Source organism: Maudiozyma barnettii (genome assembly GCF_903064755.1).
Source record: "Maudiozyma barnettii strain CLIB 1767 genome assembly, contig: KABA2_04, whole genome shotgun sequence".
Lineage (NCBI taxonomy): Eukaryota > Fungi > Ascomycota > Saccharomycetes > Saccharomycetales > Saccharomycetaceae > Maudiozyma > Maudiozyma barnettii.
Genome location: NW_024545241.1, coordinates 550,587 through 566,389, shown reverse-complemented (window position 1 = coordinate 566,389; position 15,803 = coordinate 550,587). Strand labels below are relative to the sequence as shown.

Sequence of the window (15,803 nt, the reverse complement as noted above, 5' to 3'; positions counted from 1 at the left end):
CTAGAGGGACTACACCAGAATTAGTTAAGCAAATTTGTTTGTCAAAAATGACTACTACCATTATCTTGATATATAGAGAACTACAACAACGGTTAATATATATAGTATAGTATAGCTTAATTAGTGAGAGGTTACATACAACGTTAAGTGAAAAAGAATTAGAAAAAAAACCAAACCAGTGTCTTAGTACACTACTTTTTTTTGTCTTTGCTTTATTACTTTCATCGTTCCTAGTATTTCCACAAGATTAATAACTCGATTAAGTAACAAGATATAAGCATATTCTATTTTTTGCATTACCAAACAAGCAACACTTTCAAAATAATTGAACATAAATATGTCTACAACGGAAAACGCTCACGAAAGGAACGAGCAACAAGAAGATCACAATAATAATAGTAATGATGGGAATGTTCCACTAGTGAACCATTTGTACCTGGAGAGAATATACCCAATGCTACCAGTGGAGTCCCATTTTGAAACGTATTTAGATGTTGAGAAGGATCAGTTGTATATCTCTTGTAGATCAGTGATTATGAATATTGCAATCTCATCAAACGTTAATGATATCATTGAAAACACTTTAAATGCAATAGATATGATCACTAAAGATCATAGAATCATTTCATCTAAGATTTCCACAGGATCGATCCATTCAATATTGGTCCTATTAAGATTATTATGTGATGTAGTGGAATATTATTGGGACCATTTGGAATCAAGTACAGTTCCAAAGATGAAATCCTATGAAGTTTATAAAACCAATCAGAATAAAAGCAATAGTGACAATAGCGATATATACATAGACGTTCAAAATAAGATTTTTGCAAATTCTGCAATTGGGTATTCGATTGTAGAACCAGGATTTCATGAAACTTCACCTGTACCATTAAAGAAACATATCGCAAACAGATTAATGGAAACTTGTTTGAAATTAAGATCCCATGTAAGAAATTTGAAAGTTATGAAGAATATGTGTAGTCATCTATTTTCAACATCAAATAATACAATCTTCCAAAAGATATTACCGGAGTATCAATCTTTCTTAAGGAAAAGGACAGATCACAAGATTTTGGCAATGATAGATATTGCATTAGGTCGTCTACTAAGGTTTTCATCAGCAACAAACCCTGAACAATATTTGACTTTTATAAATAAAAATCTGAAGGAACCACTGACAATGAACCCCTCCAGTTCAAGTGATATGAAATATGTGCAGAATGTAGAATTGATAGGTTACGTCTATTTGGATGAAAAGATCATATCGAGATATTTGGATCTAGTGACATTTTTAAACAACATGAAAAGACCAGTGTTTAGTCATTTGGTATTATATTTTGCCTCCAGCACTCTATTGTTTTGGATAATGGCAAGACCAGCGGAATATTTACAAACTTATCAAAAATTGAAGAGTTATAATCTAACAAAACAGGATCAAACAATGAGAGCATTGAGTACTTCGGTAAACAACTTATTCGATGATGTATATTCATCATTCAACGTGAGTAATATGCTGACAGCTACTCATAATTTATCGTCAATTCCTTTGACTAGAGCATCGGATACTTCATATAACAATAACAATAATACATCTGCCACAGTACCTACATCATCGGCATCATCGACTTCAACCTCGACATCAGCATACGCAACATCATCATTACTATCAACTCGTAACACTTCAAATCATATTCCTATTGTATCACCATCGTCCGCATCTGCATCCGTATCTTCATCCTCTACATCCTCATCTTCCACTTCATTAAACAGCGTGGAACAAGATAAATTACGTCGACCAGACACTTTAAAAAAGAGACGGTCATCGTCATCGAACAGTGGGAATATCACTCCTTTATCAAAATCTGGACAATCACCAATCATATCAAATACTCCAACCATTACTGCATTATCTTTACTGAACTCTCCAAAACATTCTTCAACAGACATTAATCAATATTTCCAGAGCAGAATACCATCAAATAATAATAATAACAACAACAATTATGATACTTATAATTCAGGGTCACGGGTGACCTTGAACAACTTGGCATCTGTTAATGAATCAAGGCGTGAGATTTCTAACTCAAACTATAACTCTAGCAATCCTAGTATTAGTAGCTCCTTAAATGGTGGTGCCAACGAAAGTATTTACTCAAGGAGTACATCTGCAACTGGAAGTGGCAGTGCCTCATCAAATAGCTTGGTGAATGATATGTCTCACATACACGCTTTGAATACAATGGAAGACACTAAGGACATTACACAAACTGATGTCATCCATGTGGAAAATATACTAGATCTATACAATCATTTCAGTGACAATGAATCATTACCACATACAGCAGTTTTAAATTTTTTGACTACATTATTAATGTTGGACACCGAAGTATTTACAGAAATCAATACACAATCATTCAAACATATTGAAGAAATTAAATCGAAGGATAAAATTTCCTCATCTACCAAAGAGGATGAAAGTGCACCGCATATCGATAGAGATCGAAATTTGCATATGAAACATTTTACATCGGGATTAAGAAGATTGAAAGCTCTACAACTTTCAAGAAAGAAGACTATTAAATATGTCGATTTAATAATTAAGAACATTACAGAAGTGACTCCGTCATCTGAGCTGGCTCAGTTTGATTCGATCATGTCAATAATTTCCTTATATTCATTAAGTGCATCTGTTGCCAAATATAAACCAAATTTGCCTGCAGTACTTTTTTCTAAGAGAATAACTCAGATATTGGGTATTAACCTCCATATTGGTGATGGATGGGATAAACGAATTTCAACGAACAATATTTTGCAAGATTGTTTACAAAGAAATGCTTTCTCTTATTTCCAATTACAAGTTACATACATTACAGCTGCTTTACAATTAGAAAATGATAAATTTATGAAATCATTAAATATGCAAAAATGTTTGGATACACAGAATCTTCAATTAATCAATTTATACACTGAAAGTTTTAGAGTATTTTTCAGTTTACCTCTTCCGGAACCAGTGAAAAAAGACATAGCGTACAAGACATCTTCTTTCTTTAAATCATCTTTCCGCTTAGGTTCAGAGGCTACATTGAAAAATATATCCACATTAGATGATGATATTACTGAAATTGCTACAGCTATCCTGAATGGGACGATACTTGATAAAAATGGGATGAGAATCAAAAGGAATGCTCTAAACGGCAAGACCAAATACCCTTCCAATGTTCCATCCGACGAATCTTTACTGCAAGCCTTTGAAAGTGCAGTAGACATTGATGATGGTGGTATCGAAATAAATTGGTCTCCTAATTCAATGCACAGATCTGCATCCTCGTCTATTAATACTGCCAATGATTCAAGTAGTGTTTTAACCTCCAGTACAGGTCAGATCATATCACCCAGAGCAAGGAGGGCAGCTTTCCCAAATGCATTAAACAGAAGCAAAAGTCCACTGTCGATGTATACCAATGAAAATGTCTCAGATACAAATAATTTTACATCGATGGGTGATAGCTCTAAAACACCATCTATTTCTTCCCAATTAATGACTTCCACAACGTCTACACCATTACAAAGAAATGTTAAACCGTTAGTTAAACAAACATTGGGGAGATTAAGAAGATATTCAGAGGAATCTAATGGACCAAACATGAAGCTATCTACCTCCCAAGTTAATTTAGCAGCGCAAGATGTTGATATCAAGACCACCACAAATTTCCTTTACGGTAAACAGATCACTATCAATATATTAAATACCTTTAAGAGGATGACAAGTTACTTCATCCTACCTCACGATAAGAATCCAAATCTGGATTGGGTTGCGGAAGATTTCCACAATATTATTAAACCTGTCTTTGTTTCTGTTTTGGAAGCTGATGAGGCCCTTCATTCAAGCGCTCAATTATTTATGAATGTTTTATTAGAATACATCAACGAATATGGATCAAACAAATCTGCTATGACAATTAAAGGCTATCTGTTGATTTGCAGTCATACAGCAAGTTTGTTTGCGGTCGAGTTGCTAAATCTAAATCTTTCGAATAAGCAGCGTGCTATTTTGCTAGATATATTAATAAAATATCTGAAACTGCGTTCGTCTTTAATGAAGTCATCACAAGGTGCTGGAGTTGAAGCTGCAGCCATTGAGGTTCAAACATCCACATTTCCGCTTCTATATGGTACCGTTGGAAGAGCCCTATTAATTTCCTTTTATTGCAACGATCCAAAGGTTCAGAAACTAATTATTGCGGGCAATATTGAATTCCATAAATTGATTGAAAACTATAAAGAACATTATCCTGATGCACTTAATGATGAATGCACTCTATCAGATTTTATTTTGAAAGACAATGCATTTGCAACCTCTGGTGCTACTGCTTTCCAGAGGCGTGTAAGAAATGCTATTCTGATGCTGAGAAGTAAGCCGGATGCTATTATTTTAGATTGTGTCGATAAAATGTTCAAAAAATGGTATCATTACACAAAATCCGACAAGAAGACAAATAGGAAGAAATTATGGGAGTTTAGAAATCTTGCAGGTATTCTATCAGCCGTGTCTGGTGTTTTCCTCCGTACAATCAGTGGCAACTCTATATCAGCAACTGTAGCTGATGAACTAGATTCATCTTACATTAACTACGATGAGGTAGTAGCCACGTTGAGAAATGATTTTAGTTATTTTATCAGCAAACAATGTGAATGGCTAAACAATGTAGATCTTTTAACCAGAGAAAATGCTAGAGATATTATCAGTTTAGAGTTACATCCATATTCCCTAAATGTTTTATTCAACCACTTAAGAAACCATATTAATCAAATTACTAATGTCGATCTATGTGCTAAACAAAATGAAATGTCTTTTGTCTTGTTAGAACAAATTATTATCATCATTAGAACAATATTAAGAAGAGAAGACATTGGAGATATCATGATTGTATATTCTACCAATATCATTGATGTTATTGATAGATTGATCGTGGTGGTGAAAAATATGGATCCAAACGCTCCAAAATATTACAAATCTGTGATTCACATGTCAAAGATGTTCAAAGCAATCCAAACATCAGAGGAGGCACTTGCGATCAAACATCATTATTGCTTAAAAAATAAATGGCTAAAATTGGTAATATCATGGTTCCGTATGTCAATCCAGAAAAAATACGATTTAGAAAACCTTGCCAGACCTCATAGAGAAATGAATTTAGAAACAAGAGATATGGACTACCTATATATTGATACCGCAATTGAATCTTCCAAGGCCATCGCCTACTTGACAGAAAATCTTCCCCTTGAAGTACTTTGGTCGGGGTCTGCAGATGAGGTGAACAGATCTAAGGTGGTCTTCTTTGGTAAATACTTTAACGTTCTCCTAAAAGGTTTAAAAAAGAGTATGGATCTACAAGATTGTCCAGTCACCGTGAAACACAAGATGACGCTACTGAATGAAAATGTTATTTTAGCTTTAACTAATATATCCAAGGCGAACACTGAAGTTAGTGTACAATTTACTCTTCCAATGGGTTATTCATATAATAAAAATATTAAGATCGCTTTTTTGAATGTATTTACAAATATTTTATCCAGATATCCAATTGATAACAGAAAACTAGAAGAAGAACGTTTGCATACCATAGACTCTATGCTATTATACACAATTCAGCACTCCGAACTTGCAATTTACAGTTCAAGATCATGTCCAGTGAATGATATTGACCAATATACAGCCGTTTTGGTGAACGCTTTTGAGACTAGGAATGCATCACATATTATTATTTCAGAATTAATTAAGGATGAAATTAAAAATTCAACAAGACCATCTGATATTTTGAGAAGAAACAGTTGTGCCACTAGATCGTTAGCATTGCTTGCCAAAGATAAAGGCTATCACTATTTAATTAACATTCTCAGAATGACTTTACAAAATATTATGGACGAAAACAAATCTGTTGAAATTGAAAAAATTAATTCGGATGATCCAGAGGCAACTGAGAAGATCGATCTTTTTGTACGCTATTTTGCCTCTATTATTGATGTAATAGTTAACTCCATCGGTGATATGCCCAAGGAATTTTTCTATATTTCGCAATCCATTTATATTGAAGCTCAAAAGAGATTTCCCGGCTATGGCTTGGTTGCTGTTGGGTCGTTCATATTCTTAAGGTTGATTTGTCCTGCTATAGTCAGTCCAGAAACAGAAAATATTATAGGTGTTCCATCGGTTCATCAAAAGAGACTGCTCTTATCTTTAGCTAAAGGCATACAAGGTCTTGCTAATAAATCTGATTACCTTATTAAATGGCCAATCCTTAAATCTAAAATGGAATTCTTTGAGGAATGTAGCAAAAAAATGTTTTGCTTTTTGCAAGATGTTTGCAATCCAGAACGTGAAATAGATATCAAGGTTAGAATGAATGGTGATCCAATACCATTTGATTATGGATTTTTCCATCAATACATATACAGAGATGGTATAAATGTTAGAAGGAGCATCTTATCTAATATTAAATTAACAGATAATATTCCATTCTTATCAAAAACGTTATTAATGTTTGACGAAGCATTGGGTCGTCTAGGGGAACCGAAATTTGAATATAAAAATGAAATCCCAGAAAACATCAAGGAACTGGGTCCCGAATATCCAAAACTATATGAATTTATGAGTAGGTTTGCATTTAAAAAATATAAACAAATTGGTTCAGATAAGACGTTTGTCAGAGAATTACTCGCTTCAGATGGTGTTCCTATCTTGACTGTTTCTATGGCAAAGTTGCTAGAGTTTGGTGTAGAGCTCGAAACCGTAGTTTTCAAACTAATACAACTGTATACTAGGATATGGTCATCCAAACATTACTTATTATTTGATTGTACCGAATATGAAGAAGCATCCTTTGATTTTACGAAATTTGTTATCATTATGAACAACATTTTCCCAGAATTTGTTCCAGAAAATTGCGCCTGTATTTATATCATTAATGTGAATGACGATTTCCTAAAACAATGGGAACAAATATTTGATCAGAATAATGTGTATCTAGCTCATAAAGTCCCTCACGAATTTAGAAATACCAATTCGGATGGTGACTTACTTAAATATTTAAAGATTGATTGTGAAGGGTTGCAAGTTATGGACGATGTGCGTATATCATTACATAATATTATGATGTATGACGAAAATAATAACCGTCTATCGCCTGTTTCGATGAAATTAGGTAACCAGTATTTCCAAATTCTACATGAGACACCAAAGAAATTTAAATTAGTGCAATTAAATGAAATAGTTGATGTAAAGATCAATGAAGTCTACAAGGTTGCTGATGTTGTACTAACTGATGTATCCAGTATTACAGGGGTTACTGGCGAATTTACGATCAACCTCACTAGCGGTAAGAGATTGATATTTTGTAGTACCAAATTTTTGGAAATTATGAAAATGTTTGAGTATGCTAAATCTAGGGAAGAATTTGAATATGTACCGGACGAAACAATTGTCGCTCCTATAGATGTGCAGGATATTGCACAACATTCAGATGAAAGAAATGATATGATAGGTCATTTGTTACTGGTAACCATAGTAGGCTTATTCACACCTGATGATGTTGTTAAGTCGCACTCATATAACTTGCTGGCCGCTGCAGAAAGGGCATTCAAATTAAATTTAGGTTCTCATTTTCATAAAACACCAGCAGTGTATATTCCATCAAATGCCACAATTTTCCTATCTAACATGGCTAAATCACTCGCGACGTATCATCCTGAAATTACAAATCACTGTTGGAAATATATTTTAGAGGGGATAGAAAATGATTATATCCCAAAGAAATATATACCTCAAGTTATTAGTTTCCTTTCTTACTGGGTTGATAACTTATATGGCTATGTTTATCTTGGAGATGACGAAAACGGAGATGAGAATACGTCAAAAATCATTAGATCATTAATTCAATTATCCCTTTCCGAGCCTGCCTTCACGTCTTTATATCTTAATGAAATCTGGTTTCCTCTAATTACAGATGGAAGATTAGCAAAACTAATTGTTACTGAGATAATGGGCCATTGTCTAGAAAGGGATTCAGAAAATAAGGATTGGACTAGAATTACAGATCTTCTAACTGGGTTCCCAACAGTGGGACTTGCAACCGAAGTAGTTGAAAGGCTTCTAGACACCGTAAAACACACTCTCCCTACTTTAAAATTTGATACAACCAATCAGAGTTGGGCTGAGTTGAAAATATTGGTGCATATTACAGCATTTTTATTTTTCGAATCAACATTGTTGGTTCAGATGTTTTTACCTGATGTACTTTTTGTTATCTCAATTTTGATTGATATTGGACCTATTGAATTACGGACCTTGATCTTCGAGTTGCTAATGAATGTTTGCAACTCTCTATCTATTAATTCCATACTACCAAGTGAAAAGAAACAACAACTTGATGACATAACAAGTGACTTTGCAACATACAAACTGAAGTATATCTTTGGATTCAGCCAGTACAAAGGTGATATCCTTCCAAGTTTTTCAACAGGTTCATTCTCTATTAAATTTAATATTCTAGACAGCTTCGTGACTAAAATTCTCCTTTTAATGGACGGTCCTGCTCCTTATGAAACTTATAAATGGCGTTCAAAGTATAAGAAGTACTTGAGCGAACTGGTGTTTACATCCAATCCATTTTTATCAGCTCGTGCCATGATGATTTTGGGTATAGCCGGCAAAACATATACATCCACTAAATTATTGAATAATTTACTTGTTAGAACGATGTGGGTTACTTCAGAGCCTATTGTTAATACAGATAATGTCTTTATGGTCCTTTCTCACGCATTTGCTTATAGTAAAATTGTACAGGGTTTAGATCCTTCTTTCCCATTGTTAATGAAATTATTTTGGCTCTCGATGTGCTTGATCTATACTGACCACCCCTCCATTTTTGAAAGTGGGCTTATTTTTATGTCTAATTGTGCTTCAAGATTATATGAATATCATTTTGCCAACGGCTCAGAAATGAAAACGTTAGTAAAAGAACTACTTGATGCAAGAGAATTTGCGGAACCATTTCTTTGTCAGATTGAAAAAGCATACAATGTGACATGGTCGGAGGACAATTTTGTGTCTATCATCGTCGCATTTATTTCGAGAGGGTTATCGATTCCTTCAATTCGTGCAAATGCAACAGAATGTTTAATTGGCCTATTTAAGAATGCTTACCACGAATATCAATTGTTTTCAGATGCTGTCCAATTCAAATCTTACATGTTTTTATTGTTTTTAACCGTCGATGCTGATCAATTTGGAAATATTCTAAAATCAGCTGGTTATGATGGTGGTATGGTTGTAATAAACGAACAATGCAAGATCCCCACAATTATTGAAGAATGGTTATGCTCTGATACTTCCCAATCAAATGATGCTCTATATCAGGGTGCCATGATTTTCAAGAATAAGAACATTGATGAACCTACAAAATTTAAATTACTATTAGTTATGCAATTATTGTTAGATAGAGAACCCATCTGTTTATTCAGGTTCTATGGAGCTGTTAATACTGAAATGAGAAGAATTACCTCTTTAGAGCACCATCCAAAATGGATTCCAATTATTTTCCAAATTATGGGAGAAGTAGTAAGATATTCTCAATTCCACAACTTTAACCAATGCAATACGACATCTATTGACAGAATAAAGGATACAGGTTTGGATATTATTTTACATTCACAATTAGTTGAGAGAAACCAAGATGAACTGAAGGAGAAATTTGTTCAGGATTTAGACTTTATACTTACGTCAAAGAAAGCTATTACAATGCTTATAGCTCGATTGGCCTGTCCAACTTAGATATATTAACTAAAAATATATAGAGTCATACATCTGTTTACATACTTAAGAACATTTTTTATGTAAAAAATCTATGAAAAATATGCCCTGAATTGTGTCTATTATTATACAAAATAAAATACTTTTATAGTTACGTTTTAACTAAATTTATTTAGATTCGTTGTTGAATGTTGTTCTATGTAATCTTTCAAATTCTTTTTTGTCTGACTTGTATATCATCATGGTTATTCTTGCATCTTCTACTGATGAATGTTGACCATCTTGAATGTCAATCTTTAGGATTTCTTTTGAAAGTTTCTTCAAACTTGGCGACTTACCCATAGCGTACGCCTTTCTGAATGGTAGATGTTTGGCTGTATCTCTGATCATCGATCTTGGATGTGACAGTAACAGAGCTTCTAAATCATGTTTAATTGCATGTCCGACTAATATTCTTCCGTCTAGAATTTCTGCACATTTTTTTTGTGCTTCCTTGAAAGAAATTGCATTCTTCATATGTTGTGGCTTCACACCACTAACCCACGTTCTCCAATCTGTTACTACTTCTCTTGGCTTAACAAATTCATCTATTATAACATGTCCAAAGAAATTCGTTACTGATATTCTAGCTAGGGCAGAATCTTTACCATCTGGACCAATACCAACGAACTCACAATCCATAGCAACAAATTTACCTATTTCTTTGGATTTTTTGTCTTGTGGGAGTCCATCAAAATTAGCTGGCGCACTCTCAGATGAACCCTCATCTTTATTGCTTTCAGACTTAAATTCAAAGGCTTTACCATCTCTTTTATTTTCTTTATGCTGAGCTATGGCGTCATTCATAGAATAAACCATACTCATAATTTTATTAGGCTTCTTGGCAATTCTCTCATCTCTCTTATAAGAGTCATGATTCTTCTTCTGTGGTTTGGTAACTTTCTTGGAAGTGGTATTCTTGAATTGTTTCTTAGATTTAGATTTATTATTTTCCTCTTGGAGTTTTAACCAGTTAGATGATAGAGCCATGGCTGCTGAATCAATGTTTTCTTTAAATTTTTATTACTATGTATACCAAATATAAATATATATGAAATCCGAAATTAAATTTATAAAAGACAGATTATATATTCATCTGTAGCTTCAAAATCAATCAATCATTAAGTGAACTCAGCGCTTGTCATTTCAAAGTCATCGCTAAAAACATTGAAAATTTTCTTTAACCGTGGGACGAGACAAAATGAGCTCGCTCGGTTTCGAAGGGGCACATGAAACTTTATATATTTGACAAGATGTAAACAAATAAATAATTTACTTCATAATTCACCAGGATATATCAGGATTTTGATCCTAAAACAAGTGCGAAGTATTAGCATTGAATAAAATTTTAATAAACTTCTGATTAATAGTTAACAAAACATTTTACTTGCGCAATCGAGCATGAAGCTACTGAAAGATTTAATAATCCAGCGTAAAGAATTACAGGATTGGGATAATGCAATAACTTGGTCCAGAAACGGAACTCTATATTTTAGAACATCACCTGAAATAACCATCGGAGAACCTAGGTATCAAGATAGCTCACTTATTAATAACAATGCGAAAGGACTGTTTTATACCAAAGAGTATCCCTTAGTCGTTGGTAACGTCATGGAATTCGAAACGGCAACCGATAACGCATTTCTTAACACTCAACCAGCATCGTTTGTAAGGACTTGCAAACCTTCTAAAGTTAATGACAGTGAATATTTGGCCGTTTTATCGAATAATTTTAATGTTATCATATATAAAGATAAGAATCCTGTCGCAAAAATCGACCAATCGGGAGTCAATGTACAACAAAGATGTTTCCATGCATTTGAATGGTCACCCTATGACAATACCATTGTCGTTGGTAACGAAGCAGGAGAACTTTTATTCTTTCAAAAAGAACCAGAAAGCGATAATTTTGGGTTAATAAATAGAGTTAAAATGGACGAATTACAATCTCAATATATCACTGATATTCTGTGGATAGGGAACAACATTGTTGTTACTGCATCCGATAATTCTGTATGGAAATTGGAGTATAACAAAAATTTATTACATGCAAAAAAAATAATCGATAGCTCGAGGTTTAAAATATTCGATCTCGCCATAATCAACGATCGTTACGTCATAGTTACTTCATCTGGTCACTTGTATATATTTAATTTAACGTCTAATAAATTAGATATCGAAAGACTTCCAGTAGCAAATAATTTTTACATTGTTCCTATTAGAAAAACAGACACTTTAATTCTTGTCTCAAATGCTAATAATATGACTATTAAATTGGATTTGGATACTAACGAAATATCTTTACAACCTGATACTTTAATCGGTCCACATCTACTTCATAAATTCAAGAAATGGAATGACATATGGAACGAATCTGGGAAATATGAGACCAATTTAAATATTTATGGAGTAACTCTGTCACCCGATGGTTTCACTGTAGCAATTTTATATAATGTCAACCGTGTGACATGGAAGTATTTAATTTCCTCACAACGTCAATATCATGTAATGTTTGTCCCCCTATGTGAACAGTGGGAAATATCAAATGAAGCTACTGGACTTGCATGGTATCAAACTCATATTATCTATCAACGGGGTAGTTTACCACTGAACGGAGAACTTTCAAATGAAAATTCACTGAAGTTATTAGAATCTAATCCAAAATTTAATACACAAATTGATTTCAAACAATACTTGATAAATTATTTCGATAATGAAAATTTAAATCAATTAAGGTTCAACATATATCTGGACAACACAGATAAAAGATGTATCAATATATTTCGTGCGCTGATTATAAAATACGCTTTGTCTAGATTAGAGACGATCACGGATGTATTAGATATTGCTTGCCTTACTGCTCTACTTAAAGCGACAGGTTCACCTCCTAATCCCGATATCCCTTCTGATAAATTCGAAGAATATGATATGAAAGGTGAATTTATTACACAAACTTTTTCTCTTAAAATAACCGATGATAATTCTAATTCTTCCTTTGAGGAAATTACCTCTAAAGAAGGAAACACATGGAAACTATGTGCTATAACATTATTACCAATACTTGGTCTGGCTGTAAAAAGATGTCCTGTCACAAACAAAAGAGTTATTGATATCGAAGCAGACTCTCTTAACCACTATGGTTGGTTTACTAGAACATTACTAGAAGTATGTTGTAAAAATAGTGTGTATACCGGTACAGGTATGATATAATCTTAAACATAGAAATATATATATATAAGAACATACTTAATTATTGGCTCATAGCCTGAAAAAATGACGATGTCTTCTTCAGTACCGTTGAGACAGAATGTTCCTGTTGAATTCTTTTTCGAACCCAAAGAGATAATTTTTGTTTAATATTTTCAGTAGCGTACCTTTTATCCAATAAATATATTGCTGCATAATCATTTGCATGTCTTATTGCTCTACCGACACTTTGATTAACAGCTTTCATACAAATCGTTTCGTAGAACTCACGTGTTGCATCCTGTGCATCCTTTTGTGACCCCCCATTTCTTTTTATTTTATCTTCTAAATGATCTTTCTTTATTTGTAATTCACCACTAAATACATTGGGGAAAGGTAAACCTGTCATCACGACAGCCCTACATAAATTATCTTGGAAATTAATCCCCTCTGATAATCGTCCACCAACAATAGCAAAAAGAATTGCACCTTCACCTTTAGAGATGGTATTGATATAATCACTTAAGATATCTTCACCATCTTTCTTTTCATAGAATAATTTTCTGTGCTGTGTTAAAGTTTTCAATTTTCCAGATTTTGACCAACTATCTACAACAAATTGTAAATACTGATAACTTGGGAAAAACCCAACAATACCACCTGTGACTGGAACAGTATAAGATAAATTATTATAGAAATAGAATAAATCATTGTTGATTAAGGATGTTGAATTTCTTTTGGCAAATGTGAATTCAAAAATTGGATCATCTATAATAAATGTTTGTAAATTTTTATCAGGAATAACATGATTACATGAAAAGGTTAAGATATCCTTTGGATCGATTTGAGGAAACAATTCATTATAAAAATCTGCTAGGGGTTCCATTGTCCCACCTGCTAAAATCAAACATCTAGATTTGTTAATAATAGGTTCTAACATTTTACTTGGTTCCAATAACATATATTTAATTTCTTTATCCTTTTCGAAAAAAAATTGACCTTCTTTACTTGGATTTGTTAAAGTTGTTAAGAATTTCATTATTTTAAATAAAGCTGGTTGTCTTGATATAGAAGAAGAAGAAGAAGTAGAAGTAGAATTATTCTTCTGTTGAATTTTATCAATTGTTTTGGCCATATAAGTATCAATCTTATAAGCTATTTTGGATTTATTCACATAATCAATCAATTTATGGATATTAAATAAATCTGAATTAGAATCATTTAAAATGTCATAACTTTGAAATCTTTGACCTGGTTTTTTAAAATTTGAATCAACAAATAATTTTATTGTCTCTAATAGTTTTAATAATTTTAATAAATTAACTCTATTACGTGGACCTAATTTTTTTTCAAATTTAACCAAATAATTGTTTAAACCTTTCAAGACTGTTGATAAATTGTCGTAAGTCATTGAAGCACTATAAATATTATTAATAGTATCAATTAAATTATGTGCTTCATCGACAATAACAATGGAATTATCGAGATCAATGCCTAAAGACTCTCTAGCGTCATTAGATAATAAATATTGATAAGGTAAAGAGACGATTTCTGCACCTGGAATCGAATCTCTAGAGGCATAATAAGGGCAAACTTTTAGGGATTCACCTAAAGGGACTAAATCTTCGATGTCATGAATTTCTTTGTATAAATTATCTCTAAAAGTAATTGTATCCCTTGAAGTATGCCATTGTGGAGTATTTGAATAAAAGGGACAACCTTGTTTCGAATGACGTAAATCATAGCAAGCGTCATTAATTGCTTCTGCTGTCTTCCACCGTTTTACAGATGGTTCAATACATAATTGTTTTTTGGAACCCAATGGTAAAAATTTAATTCTTTCCAAAGGAATATTATCTTTTTCAAATGAAGATGGAAATTGAGGCAATTGCAATTGATGAGCAAATTGTGATAATTGTGAATGAGTCCTTGATGCAAAATATATTTTAATTGGGTTTGCTATTGAAGTTCCTCCAATCGTATGATATTTATCAAATTCATTATTTTGATCAGATTGCGATTGTGATTGTTGTTCTAATTTGTGTAATAATTGTTTAACTTCTTGATTCAATGATTGTGTCTTTGTTTCATTCATCTGTTGTTCTTGTTCTTCTGGTAAAAAATCGTTATCATTAATCTCGTTATCATTTGTTCCATTTGACTTCGTTGCGGCAATTTTCCTCTTTGGGCCGCGCGCCGTCAATGTTTGCATTGTGACCATTGGTTTTGGTAAAGAATCCAAATAATTTTCAAAATCTTTCACTGCCGCCACCGTATCACGTGCACGCGAATCATTAAATGCTTCGACTACCCATTCAGGTTCAGGCTCTGATTCATCATCATCATCATCACTACTACTACTACTACTACTAGCCGTGTTGGTACTATTACTACTATTTAATTGTTGTTCATCCTTAATTAATTTAGATTTATTATCTCTTAGCCATGTCACTATAGCACAAATCAAAGAAAGAGTCTTCCCTGTACCTGTTGGTGATTCGACTAAAGCGATTTTTTTATTAGTATTTAAAGTATCATCGTATAATGATTCCATTAATTGTTCTTGAATATCATATGGAGTGTAAGGATGATGAAATCTGCCAGTCATTCTATGTTTAAAGTGCAGTGATTATTACTTCTCTCGTCATCACTAAAGAATAAAATAACCAAACTTTAAATTAGATATATATATATATATGTGATATTGTCTAGTGTACATCTTCGCTTATTTAATTATATTATTTTTCAGGCTGAGTAAGTGATGAGGTTC

General features: G+C 32.9%; 4 protein-coding genes across 4 annotated transcripts; 2 read left to right on the top strand and 2 right to left on the bottom strand.

Annotated features, from left to right (window-relative positions):
* Nucleotides 1–337: 337 nt before the first annotated feature.
* Nucleotides 338–9,829, top strand: KABA2_04S05302 (RasGAP domain-containing protein; the record flags this gene model as incomplete). Its single annotated transcript, XM_041550305.1, has 1 exon — nucleotides 338–9,829. One exon carries the CDS (start codon nucleotides 338–340, stop codon nucleotides 9,827–9,829), a length of 9,492 nt encoding a protein of 3,163 aa, XP_041406239.1.
* Nucleotides 9,830–9,976: 147 nt separating this feature from the next.
* Nucleotides 9,977–10,837, bottom strand: REX4 (putative 3'-5' exonuclease; the record flags this gene model as incomplete). The annotated part of the gene is made up of 1 exon (XM_041550304.1): nucleotides 9,977–10,837. The coding sequence occupies one exon, from the start codon at nucleotides 10,835–10,837 to the stop codon at nucleotides 9,977–9,979; it is 861 nt and encodes a 286-aa protein (XP_041406238.1).
* A 411-nt stretch (nucleotides 10,838–11,248) lies between these two features.
* Nucleotides 11,249–13,057, top strand: TFC8 (transcription factor TFIIIC subunit TFC8; the record flags this gene model as incomplete). Its single annotated transcript, XM_041550303.1, has 1 exon — nucleotides 11,249–13,057. The coding sequence occupies one exon, from the start codon at nucleotides 11,249–11,251 to the stop codon at nucleotides 13,055–13,057; it is 1,809 nt and encodes a 602-aa protein (XP_041406237.1).
* A 40-nt stretch (nucleotides 13,058–13,097) lies between these two features.
* CHL1 (DNA helicase) lies at nucleotides 13,098–15,641 on the bottom strand (the record flags this gene model as incomplete). Its single annotated transcript, XM_041550302.1, has 1 exon — nucleotides 13,098–15,641. One exon carries the CDS (start codon nucleotides 15,639–15,641, stop codon nucleotides 13,098–13,100), a length of 2,544 nt encoding a protein of 847 aa, XP_041406236.1.
* Nucleotides 15,642–15,803: the final 162 nt, after the last annotated feature.